Below are 24294 nucleotides of genomic sequence, written 5' to 3'. Positions count from 1 at the left end.
ATTCTACTTGCTATCTTTATCAAGTTCTTTCACTCCTCATATAAAAAAATTAGCCACAATATTAATTTTATTGTAAAGTTTTATAATTACATTATAATCACTCTGATTATTTGAAGAATCTTTAACTTGAACCTATTTCTTAATATTGTAAATAATTTCAAGGAAACAGCTAATTTCTGCAAGACAACTTTAGCTGCTATTTTCATGACTGCATGTTGCTTAACTAACGCTGTCCACCTAATGGGACAACTGCCTTTCATTAATGAGACTGGAATTGATTACTTGTAGTTTACTGATCCTTCAAAGTTACTTTTTACACATCTGAGTTTGTTATAAAACTTTGAATTGTTCGTCCTTGAATAGCTCCTTGTAACATGTTGTTTAGATAATGCTCCCTTTGCATTGGAATAACCCCTTCTCAAAGACATTATTGTCTCACTTACATGCTGAAGCAGGTTTAAATCAGTTGGTCAGTCATTTCGTGGCTCTCAAATATAGGGACAGCTCCAACAGGAATTGTCTACATTCTCCACCTGTTTCAGTTCCTTTCCCACATCCTGTGACATATGAGGCAGGCAGAACACATACTGATGTCTGTTTCCATGGCTGAGATTTCTGAAACAGGTTCCCAGCCTTTCACCAGATGATTCAACTCAAGTGCCGTACTGTGCATCAAGCATTGCCAACCAAGAGATTCTCCCACTCTTATAACATACAATTGGAATTTCAGGAAGGTTTAGAGGTTAATAGTCAACTTATTTGACTTTAGCAGACATCACCATCAATTCCTATAAGAGCCTCAAACCCAGAGATTCTGACTTTGATGCAGGCATACTACCTAATGTGCCACTTCACCTCCTGGTTTCTCCATTGAAGGTTATATAAATTCCTGTTCACTGGAGGCATACTGTTTCCCTAAGAAGAAAAGATGTGCAGTTATGTATCAACTTAATAGAATAGAATAGCCTTTACGTGCACTCAAATGGGTGCAGTGAAGGGTTTGTAGTGTCACCTCTCTCTGCCATCTTAGGTACAGAGTCATAGAGCTGTACAGCATGGAAACAAACCCTTTGGTCCAACTTGTCCATGCCGACCAGATATCCTAAATTAATCGGAACGTTGGGCGCCAACGTCAGCAACGCGGGTTAGAACTACAACTCCCGTCAGGCACGGCAGACTGGATCTCCCTGAAATCCACCCGATTGTCCCTTACCACGCAGGCGCAGGCCCCACACGCAGCATGGGTAATGCAGTTCGGAGCGGGATCGTGAGACTTTTGGATGAATTGAGCGAAGTCCTTGTGGAAGTTTTTATAACCTCAGTGAAGGGGGAAGCTTTCTGGCCTTGGGGCTGCAACTCAGTCATGTTTGAGGAGATGGCCCGTCTCTCCCTCCTTCACACTGAGGACCAGACTGCGTGCTCCACTTATCCCCCATTCACTTGTCACTCAAGCCTCCATAGTAATTGTGATTGGTACTGAACATTGTATAATTATTGGTGAACATCCCCAATTCTGACCTCACGATGCAGGAAAAGTAATTGATGAAGCAGCTGAACATGTTTGGGCCTCAGACAGCACCTGAGGAAATCTCGCAGAGATGTCCTGTAGATGAAGTGATTGACCTCCAACAACCACAACCATCATCCTCTGTGTCAGGTATGAGTCAAATAAGCAGAGAATGTTCCACTTGATTCCCACTCTTTTGCTCAGATTCCTTGATGCCAGGGGCAAGGGCAGTCACTCTTACTTCACCACTGGAATTCAAACTCCTTTATCCATGTTTGAACCAAACTGCAAGTCTACATCCCACTGGAATGGGAGACCAACACGAGATGGTTGTTAGTCAGACTTGCACATAAAGCAGAGAAAATACCACGTTTATCATTCACCAGTTACATAAGAACATAGAGGTGAAAGTAGTCAATTCAGACCTTTGAGCCCACTCTGCTATTGAATACAATCATGCCTGATCTTATCCGGATCTTGACTCAATTTCCTGCCTGCTCACCACAGACCTTTATTCTGTTTATTATCTGAAACATTCTTTCTTGAATCTGTTCATTGATTCTGCCTTCACTGCACTCTGGGGCAGTGACTTCCACAGATTCACAACCTCCTGCAGAGATGTCCTAGATTTGAGATTATTGACTTCCAAATACCACAATCATCTTCTTCGGTGGCAGGTATGAGTGAAGCAAACAGAGAATATTCCACTTGATCCCCACTGACTCTAGTCTTGCTTAGGCTCCTTGACACCACACTTGGTTAAATGCAGCCAGAACAAGGGCAGTCACTCTCACTGCACCTCTGGAATTCAGCTCCTTTATCCATTGTTGAACCAAACTAAGTCTGCATCCCACTGGATTGGGAGACCAACAGGGGATATTTGTTAGTTGGACTTGCACATAAAGCAGACAAAATACTATGATTATTGTTCATCACTTGCATTGGAACAAAGGAGTGGGAACAGGCAATTCAGACCTTTGAACCCACTCAGCTATTGAACACAAACATGGCTAATTTTATCCTGATCTTGACTCCAATTTTCTGCTTGCTTTATTCTTCTTTTTAACTGAAAAGTATCTGCTTCTTTCTTGAACCTGTTGATTGATTCTGCCTTCACTGCACTCTGACACAGTGAGTTCTACAGATTCACAACCCACTGAAAGAAGTAATTTCTCCTCATCTTGGTTTGAACTTAAACCTCTTGTTTCAGACTGTTCCCACCAAGGGACATGTTTCCAAAGTCCACCTTATCAAGACCCTTTAGCATTTTATATACGTCAATCAGATCGCCCCCTCATTCTTCTGAACTCTAGCGAGTATAATCTCAAGCTATTCCACCACTCTTCATATGACAGCCCTTTCATCCCTAGAATCAACCTCACGAACCTCATCTGAACTGCCTCCAGGGCCACCAGTTTCTTCCTCAAGTAAAGAAACCAAAACTGGACATAATACTCCAAGTGTGCTCTCACTAACACCTTGTATAATTGTAACAATACTTATTTACTTTTATAGTCCACTCCGTTTGCACTAAATGCCAGGATTCCATTTGCCTTTCGTATTATATGCTGCACTTGCTATCCATTTTTTGTGATGCATGCACAAAGATACTCAGATCCTTCTGCATTGACACACTTTGAATCTGCTTGCCATTTAGAGAACAATTTGCCCATTTATTTTTGCAGCCAAAGTGGACAACCTCACACTTATCCACCCTGAACTCCATCTGCCAGGTTCTGCCCCATTGTTTTAGCCTATCAATATCCATCCATAAACTCTTTATTTCCTCATCACAGCCTGCTTTCCCACCTATTTTAGTATCATTGTGAATTTTGCTCTGTTGCACTCTGTCCCTGCTTGCAGATCATTTCTATAGATTGTAAGTAGTTGAGGTCCAAGAAATAAAGCCTGTGGCACCCACTAGTTACAGTTCACCACCCAGAGAAGGACCCATTAATCCCAACATTGTGCTTTTTGTCTGTCAGCCAATCCTCTACTCAAGCCAGTATAGTACTCTTTACCCTCTGGGATCTGACACTTGAAATCAGGGTGAAGTTCAAGCTTAGCTGGCTAATATAAGGGAATAGTAACTGGAGACTTTGCCTTGTTTGAACATGGAGGAAGAAATCGACAGTGGTCCTCTGAGAGCCTTGTGGCAAAACACATCAGCAGAGTTCGCTTGAAAGTTGTGAGAAGGTGATTGGGACATTAAGTTGAGGCATCCACAGTCCTGAAGTATTTTTTAAAAAAAGTGTTGGAGTGTCACATAGCAAAAACACTCATGAAAGAATCCCCAGAGAAGTCTTAACTTGGATAATATCTGGAACACTGAGGAGAATTAGAGTGAATGCTAGTGGTTTGTGGCAAAAAGTTTTTCTGATGATGGGTCTAGGCCCGACACGTCAGCCTTCCTGCTCCTATGATGTTGCTTGGCCTGCTGTGTTCATCCAACTCTACACCTTGTTATCTCAGATTCTCCAGCATCTGCAGTTCCTACTAGCTTTGAAGATTGTTGTGTTCATTGGGAACTGTTAAGTAAGAAGTAAAACTTATGGGGCTGTGGTTGTCACTGGTGTTTTGGCCAGATGGGTGGTTTTCCTGGTGGTGGATATTAATAAAGTCATCTACACAACTGGTGTTTTACACTGCGACCTGCACCTACACACACACATAACATGGGTACCGGGGAAATAAGCACTACTGCTGTATGGCAGTAATGTAGGGGTAACAAAAAAAAGTAGAAGTGTTCACAGCATAAGTAATTGTAAAATATATTATTAATAGTGTTTGTTGTCTTTACAGTTTCATGTACAATAATACTTGACCTTATTTAAAAATGTGAAATGTTATGATGTCAATCCATCAGTTAATCCTGGAATGTTGGGATTTCTCTCTAAGCATTAATAGCCTCCAATAGGATCATAACACCATGTGTGAATTGACTGCTAATGTTCTTACAAGAGTGACAACACATTCAAAAGCGCTTCCTTAACTGGAAATTGCTTTCAGATTGCATGTATTCATACAAGTTGACATAAAGCTGCAAGATGCTTTTTTCTTTGGGGAACATCAGACTTCATATAAACTGGTAATGATCCAACACTGATTTAAAAAGAAGTGCACGAGGCCATTGTGACAATGGCCAACATATTATGTTTAGGACATCTGACTGTTTCAATGAACAACAACAGACAATTCTGATAAACCACTAAGTTTGGATAAAACAAAAAATAAATTTATTGTGAGATATAAATCCATGTAGAAGAGTGAAAACACAGCAGAAGGCAAACATTGAGCTCACTCAAAACTGCGAATGAACCAAAACAAAAAAGAACATTTTTAAATGACTGAAAATTTTTTCCCAGAACATGAAATGAATCTTTGAAGACTGTAACATGAATAAGGAACTAAAACACACTCCAAGCCCGAATGATAATCTTAGTTTGTTTCCAGTGTAATTGCGAGAACAGGCTGGATCATATGGTCATAAGTTGTCTTAAGTCTTAACGTGGGAATAGCTGGAACACTGAGGAGAATTAAAGTAAATGCTGGAGAGTTGTGGCATACCTTAGGGGTGGTCTCTAAAGAAGTGAATGCTTTTGAAGATTCATAGGGAACTGATGAATAAGAAGCAGAAACAGAGCTTCGGGTGCAGGTTCGTAGTTCTTTGAAGGTGAAGTCACAGATGGACAGGTAGTCCATCTGTGGTAGTCAAAAACATGTTTAGTACACTTGCCTTTATTGGTCAGTGCATTGAGCATAGCAGTTGGGATGGCATGTTGCAACTATATAGGACATTGGTTAGGCCACTTCTGGAATGCTGTGTTTAATTGAGGTCTCCCTACTATAGGAAAGATGTTGTTAAGGATGCAGAAAAGATTTACAAGGATGTTGCCAGGGTTGGAGGGTTTGAGCATAAGGGAGAAGCTGAATAGGCTGGGGCTATTTTCCCTGGGAGCATTGGACATTGAGGGGTGACCTCACAGAGGTTTATAAAATGATGAGGAGCATGGATATGGTGAATAGCCAAAGTCTTTTTCCTAGTGTAGGGAACTCCAAGAATAGAGGCCATAGGCTAAGTTGAGAGAGGAAAGATGTAAAAGGGACATAAGGGGCAACATTTTCACGCAGATGGCGGTGCATATATATATATATATATATATATATATAATGAGCTGCCAGAGAAGGTGGAGGCTGGTATAATTACAACATTTAAAAGGCATCTGAACGGGTACATGAACGGAAAGGGGTTAGAAGATATGGACAAATGCTGGCAAATGAGGCTGGATTAATTTTTGCACATCTTGAATTACCCATGTGAAGATTTTAATCCTTCTTTATCCTCTGCAGTCCAAATTGCTGCAGTCAAACCCTCACTGCTGTAGTTTGTAGAGGGCTCAAATGGCACAGCTGAAATGGCACTGACTCCTCATCTATGGCAGACTGTTGAGAAGGTGGCTGTCAAGATCTGACAAGTACTTAATGTATTCCAGTCTCCACTTCATTTTATATGGGAGGTGAAATATTTGGCCGAGAGGAGTGGGTTGGTGATGTTTCATTTAGCAATATTCAAAAACAGCCAAGTTTCCTGCATGGAGACTTGAATAGATTGAGAATGGATGCAAATCTTTCACAGAGTGGGCAACAACACAGTCATCTGCAAACTGTAGATCACATATATCTGTGGTGGTCAGTTTGGTTTGGACACAGAGATGCCTTAGGTAAATGGGTTTCTTATTGAGATGTTATTTAATACTGATACCAGAGGGTAACTGATCATTGAGGAGGTAAATAGTGACTGTTAGGTTGACTGTGAAGAGAATGGAGGCTATCACGCAGCTTTGCTTGATACCAGCTGGATTTTGTTGGTTTCTGTTTCACATCTCCCACTTGAGGCAGTTACACTCATGAAGCAATTGCAGGATCGGGATGAAGTTCTTGGACATACAAATCATTGGAGCACAATCCACAGTGGTTTATGATTTACCGAGTCAAATAGTTTGGTGAATTTGAATTAGCTTTATTGTCACATATACTCAAATGAGTACAGCGAGAAGTCTATACGTCACCACTTACAGTGCCATCCTAGGTACAAAGGTTACCTAGTACAGCTTCTTTAGTTACAAGATCTTAGAAAAAAAAAGGAATAAAATCTCCAGGATTGCAGAAATACAAGTCCAGAATAGCGGTTTTCCAAGCCATAACAACATGGAACCTAGCCTCCAGTTCATGCCGACCTTCACCTTCAGGATCATGAGGCCGAGAGATCGCTCCAATGTAGCCTCAAGACTGGGCGACCACTTTGAAGCTATGCCAGGCTGGGAGAACGCCACACTGGGCCAAAAGGATGTCAAGCCTGAGGGCTGCCCCGCCATGCCAGGGAGCTGCATGGGAGGCTGAAATGCTTGGCCAGGAGGCTGTTAGGGAAGGCTGCTACGCCACACCAGGGGAGGCTGCCATTGGGGGCCACTAAGCCAGGCTGTTAGGCTGCTATGGGATGCCAGGCCTGGAGGTCACATCGATGAATGTAACAAAGAATTCCTGGTCATGCCTCGAAAAGGTCTAAAGCCATCAAAGTTTCAAATGATGTCTGCATCACTCAATCCAGGTGGAGGACTGATGCTGCTGGACAGATTATCGATTTATTCGATCAGTGATGAACATCCACCCAGCACAAGGACATCACAAGGTTCAAACTCCAAGAGGAAGAACACCAATGTCTCAGCGCAAAAACAGCCGACTGAAGAGAGGAATTCCAGGATTTGCTCATGACCAATCAAGAAAATGTTCACACATCAAACTCAATTGCCAAACTGTGGGATTAAAGTAAAGCTGTACTAAACTCCTGTGCCAGATCATCCAGTTCGAGCATTGCCGTCACCAGGATTGGCTCAGTGAACATGATGCTCAAATATGTGGCCTCCTGGAACAAAAGCAATCAGCCTTCATTGCAGTCAGAACAACCCAAGGTCACAACTCAACAAGGCAGCATTTCAACAGTTCAAGGCTGACACCCAAATCCAGAAGGTAAAGAACAATGTGCTGAGAAAGGAAAGCCTGAGAGATCCAACAATATGATGATCATCATGATTTGCAAATCTTTGTTGAGGTCACAACGGTCATCTACAAACTGAATTCAAATGGACAAAATCCCCTTACTGCACAGGATAACAATGACATCTGTTTATGCTGGAGAGAGCATTTTGAACAACTCCTTAACCATAAATACGTAGGGACAGTTTATACCTTCCAATCTATCCCCCAGTGCCTTGTGGTACAATCCAGGGGTGAGTCACCATTGATAGGATTACCAACCAAGCAAACAGATGAGAAACAAAACAAAGCCGGCAGCCCAATGTTATTCCAGATCAGGGTTACAAAACTGGTCAATGTTTGCTCATATCAAGACTCCATGAATTCATCCCATGTATATGGGAGACAAAAGGACTTCCCTGACTTTCTGAATTCAGGAATGTGGTAATAGTAATTACATTGAAAAAAAGGGGGATAGCTTGCAATGTAGAAAATATTGAGGTATTTCTCTCTTGTTCACAGCAAGAAAATCCTGACACGCATTACTCGGTATGAGCAACCATCTTTGGCTGAGAAAATCCTCCCAGAGTCTCAGTGACATTTATGCATAAGCGGTAGTTTCTATACATATTCATGTCTTCCTTTGGTGATGTTTGGTGATCTGCTCAAAGGTTAAACTGATATTCATGAACCACCTAGACTGATGATGGGACAGGTTTGAGGCAGACACTGCTGAGACACACAGTACATTAGACTGATAGCTTTACAGTACTTCACAGTGAATAACACAGTCAACTTTCAGTGCAATGAAAGTAGGCAATCCGGCTCCAAGACAGTGTGGAAACATTGTTGTGAGAGAGGAGGTGATACAATCCTGCCACATGTCATACTGGAAGGATTTGATGCCTGTGTGGGTTCACTAATGTTCCAGCACAAATGTATGAAGGCTTTACTACGGAATTCAGACCAATAGAGATTCTCTTGAGTATTTTGATGGCTCAGGAGTTACCCTGATTGTATGAAAACCTTGTCAAACCTGAACGGTTTCTCACCAGTGAGGGTATTCTCGTGTATCCGGAGGGGTGATGAGCCCGAGAATGACTTGTTGCGTTCCTTGCGGTTATGAGATTTCTCCCCGATGTAAATGCGTTGGTGTCTTTGCAGCTTTGATGACTCTGAGAGTGTTTTGTCACATACCTCGCACATGAATGGTTTCTCCCCCATGTGAATCCACTGGTAGAACAAGAGTCTTGATGAATCACAGAATGATGTGTCACACCACTCACACGTGAACAGTTTCTTCTCTTTGTGGATGTGTTTGCATACGTTCCATCAATGTGTGAATGAAATGTCACATGCCTCACATGTGAATGGTTTCTCACCTTTGTGAATTTGTTGGTGTCTTTGAAGCTTTGATGACTCTGAGAATGACTTGTCGCATTCCTTGCACTTGTGAGGTTTCTCCCCTGTGTGAATTAGTTGGTGTCTGAGGAGATCTGATGACTGTGAGAATGTTTTATTACACACCATGCACATGAATGGTTTCTCCCCTGTGTGAATTCGTTGGTGTCTTCGCAGTTTTGATGAGTGTGAGAATGTTTTTTCACACACCTCGCACATGAGTTGTTTCTCCCCCGTGTGAATCCTCTGGGGGAGCAAAAGTCTTGATGAGTCAGAGAATGATTTGTTGCAGAAATCATGTGTCAATGTTTTTTCCCTTGTATGAATGTGTTGGTGTCTGCGGAAATGTGATGAGTCTGAGAATGATTTTTCACAAACCTTGCATGTGAATGGTTTCTCCCCTGTATGAATGCGTTGGTGTTTGCGGAAGTGCGATGAATCTGAGAATGATTTTTCACAAACTTCGCATGTGTATGGTTTCTCCCCTGTGTGAATGCGTTGGTGTCTGCGGAAGTTCGATGAACGTGAGAACGATTTTTCACAAACCTTGCATGTGAATGGTTTCTCCCCTGTGTGAATGCGTTGGTGTTTACGGAGATCTGCTGGCCGTGAGAATGATTTGTCACACACGTGGCATGTGAATATCTTTGCCCCCATCTGAATTGCTCGATGTTTTACCGAGCCCGATGATTGTACAAACCTCTTGTTACATGCCTCACCTGTGAACATTTTCTCTCCAGTGTCATCGTGTCGGAGATTCACGAGCATAGACGACATCACAAACACTTCACACTTGAATGGTTTCTCCCCTGTGTGAATTTGCTGGTGTCTCAGGAGGTCTGATGACTCTGAAAATATTTTATTACATACTGTGCACACAAATGGTTTCTCCCCTTTGTGAACTCGTTGGTGTTTTTGAAGCTTTGATGACTCTGAGAAAGACTTATTACATTCCTTGCACTTGTACGGTTTCTCCCCTGTGTGAATTTGTTGATGTCTGAGGAGGTCTGATGACTGTGAGAATGTTTTATTACACACCATGCACATGAATGGTTTCTCCCCTGTGTGAATTCGTTGGTGTCTTCGCAGTTTTGATGAGTGTGAGAATGTTTTTTCACACACCTCACACATGAATTGTTTCTCCCCCATGTGAATCCTCTGGGGGAGCAAGAGTCTTGATGATTCAGAGAATGATTTGTTGCAGAACTCATGTGTCAATGTTTTTTCCCTTGTATGAATGTGTTGGTGTCTGCGGAGGTGTGATGAGTCTGAGAATGATTTTTCACAAACCTTACATGTGAATGGTTTCTCCCCTGTATGAATGCGTTGGTGTTTGCGGAAGTGCGATGAATCTGAGAATGATCTTTCACAAACCTTGCATGTGAATGGTTTCTCCCCTGTGTGAACTCGTTGGTGTCTGCGGAAGTTTGATGAACGTGAGAATGATTTATCACATAGCTTGCATGTGAATGGTTTCTCCCCTGTGTGAATGCGTTGGTGTTTACGAAGATCTGCTGACCATGAGAACGATCTGTCACACACCTGACATGTGAATGCTTTTGACCCCATGTGAAATGCTTGATGTTTTACTGAGCCCGATGATTGTCCCAACTTCTTGTTACACACCTCACCTGTGAACATTTTCTCTCCATTGTCATTATGTTGCAGTTTCAAAAGCATAGATGACATCGCAAACACTTCACATTTGAATGGTTTCTCCCCTGGGTGAATCTGCTGGTGTCTCAGGAGGTCTGATGAGTCTGAGAATGTTTTATTACACATTGTGCACATGAATAATTTCTCCCCTGTGTGAATTCGTTGGTGTTTTTGAAGCTTTGATGACTCTGAGAATGACTTGTTGCATTCCTTGCACATGTACGGTTTCTCCCCTGTGTGAATTTGTTGGTGTCTGAGGAGGTCTGATGACTGTGAGAATGTTTTATTACACACCATGCACATGAATGGTTTCTCCCCTGTGTGAATTCGTTGGTGTCTTCGCAGCGTTGATGACTGTGAGAATGTTTTTTCACATACCTCGCATATGAGTTGTGCCTCCCCCGTGTAATTACTCTTGTGGACCAAGAATCTTGATGATTCAGAGAATGATTTATTGCAGAACTCATGCATCAACGTTTTTTCCCTTGTATGAATGCGTTGGTGTCTGCGGAGGTGCGATGAATCTGAGAATGATTTTTCACAAACCTTACATGTGAATGGTTTCTCCCCTGTATGAATGCGTTGGTGTTTGCGGAAGTGCGATGAATCTGAGAATGATTTTTCACAAACCTTGCATGTGAATGGTTTCTCCCCTGTGTGAATGCGTTGGTGTCTGCGGAAGTTTGAAGAACGTGAGAATGATCTATCACATACCTTGCATGTGAATGGTTTCTCCCCTGTGTGAATGCGTTGGTGTTTGCGAAGATCTGCTGACCATGAGAACGATTTGTCACACACCTGACATCTGAATACTTTTGTCCCCTTGTGAATTGCTCGATGTTTTACTGAGCCCGATAATTGTACAAACATCTTGTTACACACCTCACCTGTGAACATTTTCTCTCCAGTGTCATTGTGTTGGAGATTCATGAGCATAGATGACTTCACCCTTGAATGGTCTCTCTCCAGGTAACTTTGCTGCTGTTAACAATTTTCGAGCAAGTACACCTTATGTGTTAGGAGATTATCTGAACTTCCTCCCAAACCCTCATACTTGAACATCCTCTCATCTGTAAGAGTGAGTCAACGGTTCATGAGGATCGATAAATGATTGAAGCTCTCACCACACTTTCAGCAACTCATACTTCTTCCCAGCCTCATCCAAATCTTCACAGTCTTCACCTTTGAATCTTCAGAAAGGTTGGTACTGATGGAAGATGCCACACAACTGACTAGTTTCAGATCTGATCATATGTCAAAGCTCTCCTGAGCGATGGTTTCACTGCCCAACCTTCTCTGTGTTGAACACAGCTGTGAAGGGACTCGATGTCAGCTGTGCAGTTGTTCTTTGGCTGATCTTCAGGATCTATCTTCGGTATTTATCCTCTTTATACTGCAGCACAATGCAATCTTTCTGAAAAACAGGAAAGAGAAACATGATTTACTTCCAACTCCATCTCCCCGTTTATTGAAGGTTTGGACTCCTCAGTTCTTTCTTATTTATACTTTCACAGAGTCTGGGTGTTGCTGCTTAGGCCAGCATTTCTTGCCCATCTGTCACTGTCCTGGAGAAGGTGGTGGCAATGATCTGCCTTCTTGAACTGCTGGAGTCCATATTATGTGGGGATACCCAAGGTGCTGTTATGGAGTGAGTTCCAGGAATTTGACCCAGAGACACTGAAGTAGCAGCGATACATTTCCAAATCAGGATGATGTGTGGTTGCTCTCATCCAGGCAATGGAGAATATTGTATCAGACTGCTGACTTACAGAGTCATGGAGTCATTCAGCACAGAAACAGACCCTTCGGTCCAATAAGTCCATCCCCACAAAGTTTCCCAAACTAAACTAGTCCCTCTTGCTACATCGGGGAAACCAAGCGGAGGCTCGGGGACCGCTTTGCAGAACACCTACCCCCGGTTCGCAATAAACAACTGCACCTCCCAGTCGCGAACCATTTCAACTCCCCCTCCCATTCCTCAGACGACATGTCCATCCTGGGCCTCCTGCAGTGCCACAACAATGCCACCCGAAGGTTGCAGGAACAGCAACTCATATTCCGCTTGGGAACCCTGCAGCCCAATGGTATCAATGTGGATTTCACAAGTTTCAAAATCTCCCCTCCCCCTACCGCATCCCAAAACCAGTCCAGCTCGTCCCTGCCTCCCTAACCTGTTCTTCCTCCCACCTATCCCCTCCTCCCACCTCAAGCCGCACCTCCATCTCCTACCGACCAACCTCAGCCCGCCCCCTTGACCTGTCCGTCCTCCCTGGACTGACCTATCCCCTTCCAGCTCCCTACCTACACTCACCTTTACTGGCTCCATCCCCGCCTCTTCGACCTGTTTGTTTCCTCTCCACCTATCCTCTCCTCTATCCCTCTTCTATCCGCCTCCCACTCTCTCCCTATTTATTTCAGAACCCCCTTCCCCTCCCCCTTTTCTGATGAAGGGTCTAGGCCCGAAACGTCAGCCTCTCTGCTCCTATGATGCTGCTTGGCCTGCTGTGTTCATCCAGCCCTGCACCCTCTTGCCTGTGTTGGCTGATTCCCTTCAAACCTTTCCTATTCATAGACCTATCCAAATCTCTGTATCTATACCTACATCAACCACCTCCTCTGACAGTTCATTCCACATACAAACCATCCTCTGTGTGAAAACGTTGCTCCTCTCACCTTAAAAATATGCTCCCTAGTTAAGAAACCTCCCACATCACTCCTTCTGGGGAAAACACCTTTGGTATTTACAGTATTTACGACCGTCAGGATTTTATAAACCTCTGTAAGGTCATCCCGTAACCTCCTATGCTCCACTGTAAAAAGTGATAGCCTATTTAACCTATCCTTATAACTTAAATCCCCTAGCTCTGGCAACATCCTGGTAAATCTTTTCTGATAATATCCTTCCCACAGCAGGCAACCAGAACCCGAGACAATTCTCCAAATGTAGCCTCACCAACATCGTGTATGATCTCAACATGACGTCCCAACTCCTATACGCAATGGTCTGAACAATGAAGGCAAGCAAACTACATGCCTTCTTAACCACCTGTCCATCTGTGATGCAAATTTCAAACGACTTTGTACCTTAACTCCTTGATCTCTCTGTGCAACAATACTACCCAGGGCCCTACTATTAACCATATATGTCCTGCTCTTGTTTATTCTCCCAAAGTGCAATACCTCACAAAAAATCAAATTAAACTCTATCTGCCATTCTTCAGCCCATTGGCCCAATTGTTCAAGATCTCTTTGCGATCCTGATGTGGAGATGCCAGTGTTGGACTGGGCTGGGCAAAGTCAGAAGTCACATGACACCAGGTTACTGTCCAACAGGTTTGTTCAAAACCACAAGCTATTGGAACACTGTTCCTTCATCAAGTGATGAAGGAGTTGTGTGTTGTGTGAATTCTGTCTTTGTAATCTTTAGTTACCTTCTTCACTGTCCACTGTACCACCAATTTTGGTGTCAGCTGCAAACTTACTAACCACGCCTTTGAGATTCTCATTCAAAAAGTTTATACGAATGCGTTTATTAAAATGACAAACAGAAGTGGACCCAGCACCGATCACTGCGGAACACCGCTGGCCACAGGCCTCCAGTCTGAACAACAACCCTCCACCACCACCCTCCGTCTCCTACTGTCAAACCAATTTTGTATCCATGCAACAAGATCTCCCTGAATCCCATGTGAATAACTTTATCAATTGGTCTACCATGTGGAACCTTATCAAAAGCTTTGCAAAAGTTCATGTATACAACATCTACTATTCTGCCCTCATCAATCTTTTTGATTAGGTCCTTAAAAAAGCTCAATCAAGTTTGTGAGACATGATTTCCCACACACAAAGCCATCCTGACTTATCCATTATCATCCCTTGCCTCTCCAAATACACGTAAATACTATCTCTTAGAGTACCCTCCAACAATGTACCCACCATTGATGTCAGACTCACGGGTCTAGAGTTCCCAGGCTTCTCCTCACAGCCTTCCTTAAATAAAGGCACAACAGTGGCCACCCTCCAGTCCTCTGGCACCTCACCCGTGACTGGAGATGATACAAATATCTCTGCAAGAGGTCCTGCAATTTTAACCCTAACTTCACACAACATCCTGGGATACATTCGATTAGGTCCTGAAGACTTATCCACCTTTATGTTTTTTGAGGCCTCGAGAACTTCCTCTTCTGTAATGTGAACTGTTTTCAAGACATCACTATTTATTTCCCCAAGTTCCCTAGTTTCTATTTCTTTCTCCATGGTAAAAACTGATGTGAAGCATTCATTTATTATGTGCTTGTAGAATCTCTTTAGGTTATCCTTGACTTTATCTGCCAAGGCGATCTCATATCCCCTTTTTACCCTCCCGATTTCCCCCTTAAGAATGCCCCTACACCCCTAATACTCTTCAAGAGATTCACAGGATCCCAGTTATCTATACCTAATATATACCTAGCCTACTTATTCTTGATCAGAACCTCAATATCTTCATTCATCCATTATTCCCTACTCTTGTCAGCCTTACCCTTTCTCTCACAGAACATAATGCCTCTGAACTCTTGTTATCTCACTTCTGAAAACCTTCACCTGACAAATGAGCAATACTCTGAAAGACTGTGATTTAAAATAAACCTGTTAGACTAAAACCTGGTGTTGTGTGACTTCTGACTTAATTAAACAACAACTTGAAGGTGAAAATGGCAATCGGAGCATCACATGCTCTACCTGTGACGTGTGGCAACTCTGGGAGAGTTCACCTGTCCCGGATGGCTTCATTTACAGGAAGTATGTACAGCTGCAGCACTTAACAGATAACTTAGATCGACCGGATCAGGAGACGGTCACACTTAGGAGTGTGCAGGAGGTCTAAAGGGTCATAGACAGGCGCTTCAGGGAAGTGGGCACACCTAAAATTGAGACAGACAGATCGATAATAGTCACAAAGGACTGGCAGTGCAGGAGCTTTACTGTGGCCATCCCACTCTCAAATAGATACCACTTTGGTATTGTTCAGGGGACAGTTTAGATGGGATGACAACAGCAGTAGGGAGAACAGTGGCACCACAACTGGATCTGATGTACAGCAGGGCGAGTTAAAGTGCAGGCAAGCGGTGGCAGTTGGCGACTCAATAGCTTGAGGCACAGAAAAGCATTTCTATGGCCGCAAATGAGACTCCAGGATGCTGTGTTGCCTCCTTAGTGCCGGGGTCATAAATGTCTCCGAGCATGCACAGGACACACTGAAGCTAGAGGTCATGTAATACATTTGTACCAATGACATAGGAAGGAAGTCCTGCAAGGAGAGTTCAGGGAGCTAGGTAGTAAGTTGAAAAACAGGACCTCCAGGGTGATAATCTCAGGATTACTCCTTGAGCCACATGGTAGTGAGGCAAGGAATATGAAGATTGTACAGCTTAACATGTGGCTGAAGAGCTGGTGCAGGGAGAGGGTTTCAGAGGTTTGGATCATGAGGATCTCTTCCGAGCCAGGTAGGACCTGTACAAAAAGGATGGGTTGTTAACTGGAGGGGCACCAACATCCTGGTGGGGAGGTTTGCTAGTGGGTTTAAACTAATGAGGCAGGGGGTTGGAAACAAGGCAGCAGGTTAGAAAGTAAGCAGATGGTAAGCAATTAATAAAATAAACAGGCAGGGACAGCCTAACGACCATGGTGAGAGAAGGAATCATAAAAGATCAAACTGTGAGTGGAAAGTTGGAGTAAGTAATAGAGAACAGGCTCAGTACTATCAGGGATCAATAAATAAGGATGGAGAATGTTGAAAGCGTAGTACACAAGAAGATATTAAAAAAGAAAGATAAATCAGTAGAACTATTTAAAAACCTTGTACTGAAATGCACTCAGTATTCAGAACTGATGGCACAAATGGAGACAAATGGGTATGACCTGTTGGGGATTACGAACATGGTTATTAGGAAGATCAGGACTGGGAGTTAAATGTCCAAGGATACTCAGTATTCCAAATAGTAACAGAAATAGGAGCAAGAGGTGGAGTTGCTTGATTGGTTAAGGATGACACCAAGGCTGTATTAAGAAATGATACTGGCACTAGGAACAAAAATGTTGAATCAGTCTGGATGGAAATAAAAAGCAAGGGAAGAAACCCTTTGCGAGGAATAATTTATAGGCCCCACGAACGATACTTCTAAAGTACAGCATAGTCGAAAACAGGAAATAATGAGAGCTTCTGAGAAGGGCAAAAGAATAATCTTTGGTGATTTGAACATGTGTATTGACTCAATTAATCAACTTGGCAAGGGTAGCCTCAAGAAAAGGTTCATAGACTGTATCAGGGATTGTCCTTAGAGCAACATGTCATGGAACCAACCAGAGGACTGGCTATTTGAGATTTTGTATTTTGTCGTGAGGAAGGATCATAGTTAAAGATCCTCTTGGAAGGAGTGACCACAATGTGCTAGAGTTTCAAATTCAGTTTGAAACAATGAAGACAGAGTCACATAAGAGAGTTTAAGTGTTGGGCAAAGGTAATTATACAGGCTGGAGGAAGTTGTTGGCCCGAGTGGACTGGTCAAAAATATTAAAGGACAGGACAGTGGCAAATGCTTAGGGAGATACTAAATACCTCTCAATTAAAGTATATTCCTGAGAGGAAGAGAAATTTTAAAAAGGTGAAAAATAATTCACGGCTTAACAAGGAGATGAAGGACAACATAAGGGCAAAAACTAGGTCATCAACTATTGCAGAAAGTTACTAGCACTCTGGAAGGTTGACCGAACTTCAGAGGTTCACAAAGGGTGACTAAAACCAAAATTAAAAGTGCTCAGATGAATGAATAAAGGAAACGAATGGAAAACATCAGCACTGATAACAAAAACATTGATAATATATAAGGAAAAGAACAATGAAAGTAAATGTTGGCCCTTTCGAGGGAGAAAACGGCAACATACTAATGAGAAACTCAGAAATGGCAGAGGCACTAAACGAATAATTTGTTGTTGTTTTCACAGTCAAAGATAATAATCTCTTCCCCAAAACTCCAGTTATTGTAAAGGAAATGGTAGAATTGCTCCATCTAGGGAGATGATATGAAGTAAACTGATGGGATTAAAGGCAGATAAGTCCTTGGGACCTGATGGCCTGCATCCTAGGGTATTAAAAGAGGTGGCAGCCAAGATATTGGTGCATTAATTATGATATTCCAAAATTCCCTGGATTCTCGAAAGTTACCTGTGGATTGGAAACACACCAACATGACACCCTTATTTAAAACAGGAGATAGGCAAAAAAACAGGAAACTGCAGACCAGTTTAACCTCTGTGTGTAGGCAAATTGTTGGAGTCAATCATCAAGGAGGAGATAACTGAACACTTGGATAAAACAAAGCTCAATTGACCAGTAACAGCATGGTTTCATGAAGGGCAAATCATGCTTAACAAACTTGCTGGAGTTCTTTAAGGATGTAACCAGTGAGGTGGAAAACAGGAATCCAGTGGATGTGGTATATCAAGAATTCCAGAAGGCATTTGACAAGGTGCCACTTAAAAGATGGATCCAGATGGTGAGATTCTAGAGGGTTAAGAGTGGAGTATTGGTTTGGATAGATCAGCTAACACAGAAAGCAGAGGGCTGGGATAAATGTGTCCTCCTGTGGATGGCGAATTGTAATTAGTGGGGTGCCACAGGGTTCAGTTTTTGGACCTCAACTATTTACAATCTACATCTGCAAGCAGGGTCAGAGAGTAATGCATCACAGATGATCTGACAATAGGTGGGAAAGCAGGCTGTGACGAGGAGATAAAGAGTTTACAGGTGGATATTGATAGACTAGGAGAATGCACCAGAACTGGCAGATGGAGTTTAATGTGGATAAGTGTGAGGTTGTCCAATTTGGCTAGAAAAATTAAAGGGCAAATTATTGTTCAAATGGAAAGCAGATTCAAAGTGTGCCAGTACAGAGAGATCTGGGCATCTTTGTGCATGAATCACAGAAAATGGGTATGCAAGTGCAGCATATCACAGAAAGGCAAATGGAATGCTGGCATTTATTACAAAAGGAGTGGATTATACAAGTAATGAAGTGTTGTCGCATTAAATGAGGCATTAGTGAGACCACACCTGGAGTATTGTGTCCAGTACAGGTCTACTTAAGTGAGGAAGGATGTGGTGACACAGGAGACAGTTCAGAGGAGGTTCACCAGGTTGACTCCAGTGACAAAAGAGCTGTCGTATGAGGAGCAGTTGAAAAGCATGGGCTTGTACTCTCTGGAATTTAGAAGAATAGTGACCTGATAGTGGATGATCTGATTGAGGTATATAAAATGCTAAAGGATTTTGATAAAATGGATGTGGGAAAGATGTTCTTTCTTGTGGGACAGTCTTGAACAAGAGGTCACAGATATAGAATGAGAGGAAGTAGGTTCAAACTGAGATGAGGAGAAACTACTTCTCTCAGAGGGCTGTGAATCTGTGGAACTCACTGCCCCAGAGTGCAGTTGAGCCAGAATCCACCAACAGATTCAAGAAAGAAGTACACATGTTTTTGATAGAAAGTGAAATAAAGATCTATGGGGAGCAAGTAGGAAAGTGGAGTTCAGAGCAGGTTAAGATCAGCCATGATCATGTTAAGTGACGGAGCGGGCTTGAAATACTGCATTGCCTACTTCCAGTCCTAATTCCGATTTTTCAGGAAATGTCCCAGATGACTGGAAAATGGCTAATATAACACTCCCTGTTTCAGAAGAGAACGAGGCAGACATCAGGAAATGACGGGCCGGTTTGCCTGACTTCAGCCGTTGGTAAAATTTTGGATACCATTATTAAGGATGAGATTGCAGAATACTTGGAAGTGTATTGTAAAATAATGTGGAGTCAGCAACGCTTCAACAAGGAAAAGTCATGCCTGATCAATCTGTCAGAATTCTTTGAGGAAGAAATGAGTAAGTTACAAAGGAGATTCAGTGGAGGTGATCTGTTTGGATTTCAACAAGGCCTTTGACAAAGTGCTGCATTTCAGCCTGATAAATAAGAGCCCGCAGTGTTAGGGACAAAGTACTGGCATTAACAGAGGACTGACTGACTGGCAGAAGGCGAAGAGTGGAAGTAAACATGAATCACAGAAGGTAGGTTTGCAGGTACAACAAGTAATTAGGAAGGCAAATGGAATTTTGTCCTTCATTGCTAAAGGGATTGAGATTAAAAGCAGAGAGGTTATGTTGCAGCTGTACAAGGTGCTGGTGAGGCCACACCTGGAGTACTGTGTGCAGTTTTGGTCTCCTTACTTGAGAAAGGATGTTCTGGCACTGGAGGGGGTGCAAAGGAGGTTCACTAGGTTGATTCTGGAGTTGAGGTGGTTGGTTTATGAGGAGAGACTGAGTAGATTGGGATTATATTCATTGGAATTCAGAAGATTGAGGGGGGATCTTATAGAAACATATAAAATTGTGAAGGGAATAGATAAGATAGAAGTAGAGAGGATGTTTCCACTGGCAGGTGAAGCTAGGACAAGAGGGCACAGCCTCAAGATTAGAGGGAGCAGATTTAGGACTGAATTGAGAAGGAACTTCTTCACCCAGAGGGTTGTTAATCTATGGAATTCCTTGCCCAGTGAAGTAATTGACGCTACTTCAGTAAACGTTTTTAAAGATAAGGTAGATTTTTTTTGAACAATAAAGAAATTAAGGGATACGGTGAGAACGCGGGTAAGTGGATCTGAGTCCACGAAAAGATCAGCCATGATCTTATTGAATGGCGGAGCAGGCTCGAAAGGCCGGACGGCCTACTCCTGCTTCTAGTTCTTATGTTCTTATGTAGGTTCTAAACGGGCCTGATCAAATGGGGGAGCAGACATGATAGGCTGAACAGCCTCATTCTGCTCCTACAAGTTATGGTCTTATGGTGATGGTTGGACTCTCTTGCTGCAGATGTTATTGTCTGACACTTCAATAATGTAAATGTTCCTTGCCACAAATCAATGCAAGGCTGCATGTTGTCCAGGTCTTATTGCATTTGGACAGTGAATGCTTCAACATCTGAGGAGTTGTGAATGGTGCTGAACGTTGCACAAATTTCAGTGAACCTCCCCATTCTCACCATAGAATAGAGCAAAGGTCACTTACAAAGCAGCTGAGGGTAGAACGCCAAGGCCGTAACGTGAAATCTTCATAAAATGCATTAAATACATTTCAACGAATGTATCCACAGGTAAGACAGTCGAATTACTGTGACAATGGATTAACAGTATTGACTCCATGGAGTCTCATGGCTTCAAGGCAAACAAGTTCATGTAAACTATCATTACCTCCCAACTGATGAATCAGTACTTGACCATGTTCATCATTACTTGGAATGTAGGCGATGGATAGATCCCAAAACTGGGAGTCCAGGAAGTACAGTCGGCCATCAGCAGCAGCAGGATTGTATTCCACCACAATCTCACAGCCTGGCACAGCTCTCATTCCATGATTGTGGTCAAACCAGTGGAAAGGCATCGACCATGATCTTACTGAATGGCAGGGCAGGGTTAAGTGCCAAATGGGCTACTTCACCTTCGAAACTGAGGATGTGCAAAGTCTAACTGTAGTTTGGGTATATTACTTGATGTTAGTAATTGAAGGGATGTATTTTTTTCTGTAGGTCACTGAGAATTCTATTCTCTTTCAAAATGTATTGTTTCTACAGATCAGATGTATAGCTCAAATATAACTACTAGAAAACCAGATCATCTGACACATTACATTGCTGTTGAGAGAGCTTGTTGTGCACACATTTACTGCTCTGTTTCCTCCATGACAAAAATTACCACACTTGAAAAACTACTTCCAATGGCTGTAATAAAACTCTGGAATATCTCATGGTCTTGAAAGATTCTATACAGATGCAGGTCTTTGATTGTTTTTCTGAGGAGGTTACATAGAAACATAGAAGATAGAGCAGGAAGAGGCCATTTGGCCCTTCGAGCCTGCTCTGCCATTTGTCACAATCATGGCTACACTGACCCAACCAGTCCAGATCATGCTGAAGGATCTCTGCATTCTCGTCGCAGTTCACCCTCCCACCCAACTTGGTATCATCTACAAACTTGGTGATGTTACATTTTATTCCCTCATCTAAATCATTGATATATATTGTGAATAACTGGGGTGCCAGCACCAATCCCTCTGGCACCTCACTAGTTACTGCCTACCAATTTGAAAAGGACCCATTAATTCCTACTTTTTGATTAGTTCCGAGAAGGGTCACCGGACCCGAAACATTAACTCTGTTTTTTCCATCACAGCTGCTGCCAGACCAGCTGAGCTTTTCCAGCAACTTTGTTTTTGTTCCTGATTTACAGCATCTGCAATTCTTTTGGTTTTTAATTCCTACTTTTTGTTTGCTCTCTACCAACGAGTTTTCTATCCATCTCAATATGCTTCCCCAATCCCATGCGCTTTAATCTTGCATATTAATCTCGTATGCGGGACTTTGTCAAAGTCCAAACATACTACATCAACTGGCTCCACCTTGTCAACTCTACTAGTTACACCTTCAAAGAATTCCAACAGATTTGTCAAGCATGATATCCCCTTCATAAATCCATGCTGACTCTGTCTGATCCTGCCAGTGCTTTCTAAATGCTCCGCTAAAAAGTCCTTGATAACTGTTTCAACAATTTTCCCCATTATCGATGTTAGGTTTACTGGCCTATAAATCCCTGTTTTCGCTCTACCTCCCTTTTTGAATAGTGAAGTGACATTAGCCACCCTCCAAACTGCAGGGACTGTTCCAGAGTCCATAGAATCCTGGAAGATGACCACCAATGCATCCACTATTTCTAGCGCCACTTCCTTAAATATTCTGGGATGTAGATTATCAGGCCCTGGGGATTTGTCTGCGTTCAATCCCATCAATTTTTCCAGCACTGTTTCTCTATTAATACTGATCTCCCTCAATTCTTCCCTCTCATTAAACCTTGCATTCTCCAACATTTCTAGTATCTGATTTGTGTACTCTTTTGTGAAGACAGAACCAAACTATGTATTCAGTTGCTCAGCCATTTCATTTTCACCTATTATACATGCCACCATTTCTGTCTGAAGGGGACCTACATCTGTCTTCACCAATTTCATTTTCTTCACGTACCTATAGAAATTCTTAGTGTCAGTCTTTATGTTCCCTGCAAGCTTACTTTCGTTCTGTGTTTTCCCCTTCTTAATCAATCGCTTGGTCCTTCTTTGCTGAATTCTAAACTGCTCCGAATCGTCAGACATATTTTTCTTGGCCAATCTGTATGCTTCAACCTTGGATCGTACACTATCTCTAATTCCCTTTGTAAGCCATGGATTGGCCCTCTTACCCATTTTGTGGTATCGGGCAATGAGAGGTCTCAGAGGGATTTGAAAACATTGGAATCATCCATATCCCCACACACAGAATGACCATTCCCAGTCCACAGGATAACAAGCAGCTCCCAATAAATACACAGAACGCAACACTAGGAAATCCCTAAGAATCCTCAGACGCTTTGCTCCTCCCAGATAATTACACCTCACATTCTCATATTCAGGAATGAGCCATCAACAAAACTCAGCCTGGAAATCAGAAGGGAAATGCTTCCAACAAACACACTCAATATCCAACACACAGCTCCAGTCAAACAGTTCAGCACAAAGCACCGAGTAAACAGCTCTCTCAGCTGGATCTTCTCACACAGCATAAGGGACATTTCCACCCCTGACTGTCCACAGGATAGTCAGACTGCCTGAAGATTGGTGTGGATATTATGGGATACAATTTGTATAAAAGCTGCTCTTTCACTCACCATCTCCTCACTTGGTTTTCAGTCTCTATAGGAAGTGAACCTGCTCTGGAAGAGGAAGAGGAGAGAATGGACAGAGTGGGTGGGCTCTCTGATTGACGTCTCTCACAGTCAATCCAAATATTTCTGCAGCAACATGAGTTTCCTGAAGCTTGGGAAACTGACCGGTGATTTGGAGGTGGCTTTGAGCAGCAGATCAGGTGGGGATTTAAATTTGTCATTGTCCCATTGAATAAAACCTCACTTACTGCAGCTGCTGTCTCAGTTGCCCTGGTAAATATGTCTCAGAAGTTCCTCGTGTGGGAATAGCATTCTTCATCCTTGGAGGCAATCAAACTAATATCACCAGCATACCTACTCTGCTTATCCAGAGCTGCTTCATTTCCTATCGGAACTGAAGACCAAGTGACGAGATGGTAAGTGAAGAGGCAGCTTTATTTTAACAAACTGTTTCCCACAGTATCTACACCAATGTTCGGGATGATACGTGTTTTTTCAAACCTCTCCAAAAGGACAATCCCTGTAATCCCATCAGAAATCATAAGAAAGACTTGCATTTCAGTGGAACTTGTCACGACCACCAAATATCCCAAAATATTTTCCACCCAGGGAAGTACATTTGGAATGTGATTACTGCTGTAATGGGGGAAATGTGGCGCTCAATGCGTGCACAGCAAGTTGCCACAAAGAACAACATGAGAATACCCAGTCAATCTGTTTTTAAATAAGTTGACTGATTGTTGGGTAAGACCAGGGATAACTACCCTGCTGTTCTTCAAAATAGTCATGATGTGAATAGTCATCATGTGTTGGACTGGGGTGGACAAGGTCAAAAATCACAAGATATCAGGATAGAGTCCAACAGGTTTATTTGAAAACCAAGCCTTTGGAGCTCAGCTCCTTCCTCAGGCTTAGCGTGAGAGG

General features: G+C 42.6%; 1 protein-coding gene across 2 annotated transcripts; it reads right to left on the bottom strand.

The window, feature by feature from the left end:
* Positions 1–5453: 5453 nt before the first annotated feature.
* On the bottom strand, positions 5454–23416 carry LOC125487012 (zinc finger protein 91-like). 2 transcript variants are annotated; one of them, XM_048616781.1, is made up of 2 exons: positions 23374–23416; positions 5454–12011 (listed from the first exon to the last, which is right to left on the bottom strand). In XM_048616781.1, exon 2 carries the CDS (start codon positions 11531–11533, stop codon positions 8873–8875), a length of 2661 nt encoding a protein of 886 aa, XP_048472738.1. In that variant the 5' UTR covers positions 11534–12011; positions 23374–23416; the 3' UTR covers positions 5454–8872. The 2 variants fall into 2 exon arrangements, with proteins under 2 accessions (XP_048472738.1, XP_048472739.1); XM_048616782.1 differs by lacking the exon at positions 23374–23416 and adding an exon at positions 15320–15382.
* Positions 23417–24294: the final 878 nt, after the last annotated feature.

This window comes from Rhincodon typus, chromosome 35 (assembly GCF_021869965.1).
Source record: "Rhincodon typus isolate 14 chromosome 35, sRhiTyp1.1, whole genome shotgun sequence".
Lineage (NCBI taxonomy): Eukaryota > Metazoa > Chordata > Chondrichthyes > Orectolobiformes > Rhincodontidae > Rhincodon > Rhincodon typus.
This window is presented reverse-complemented; position numbering and strand designations above follow the sequence as displayed.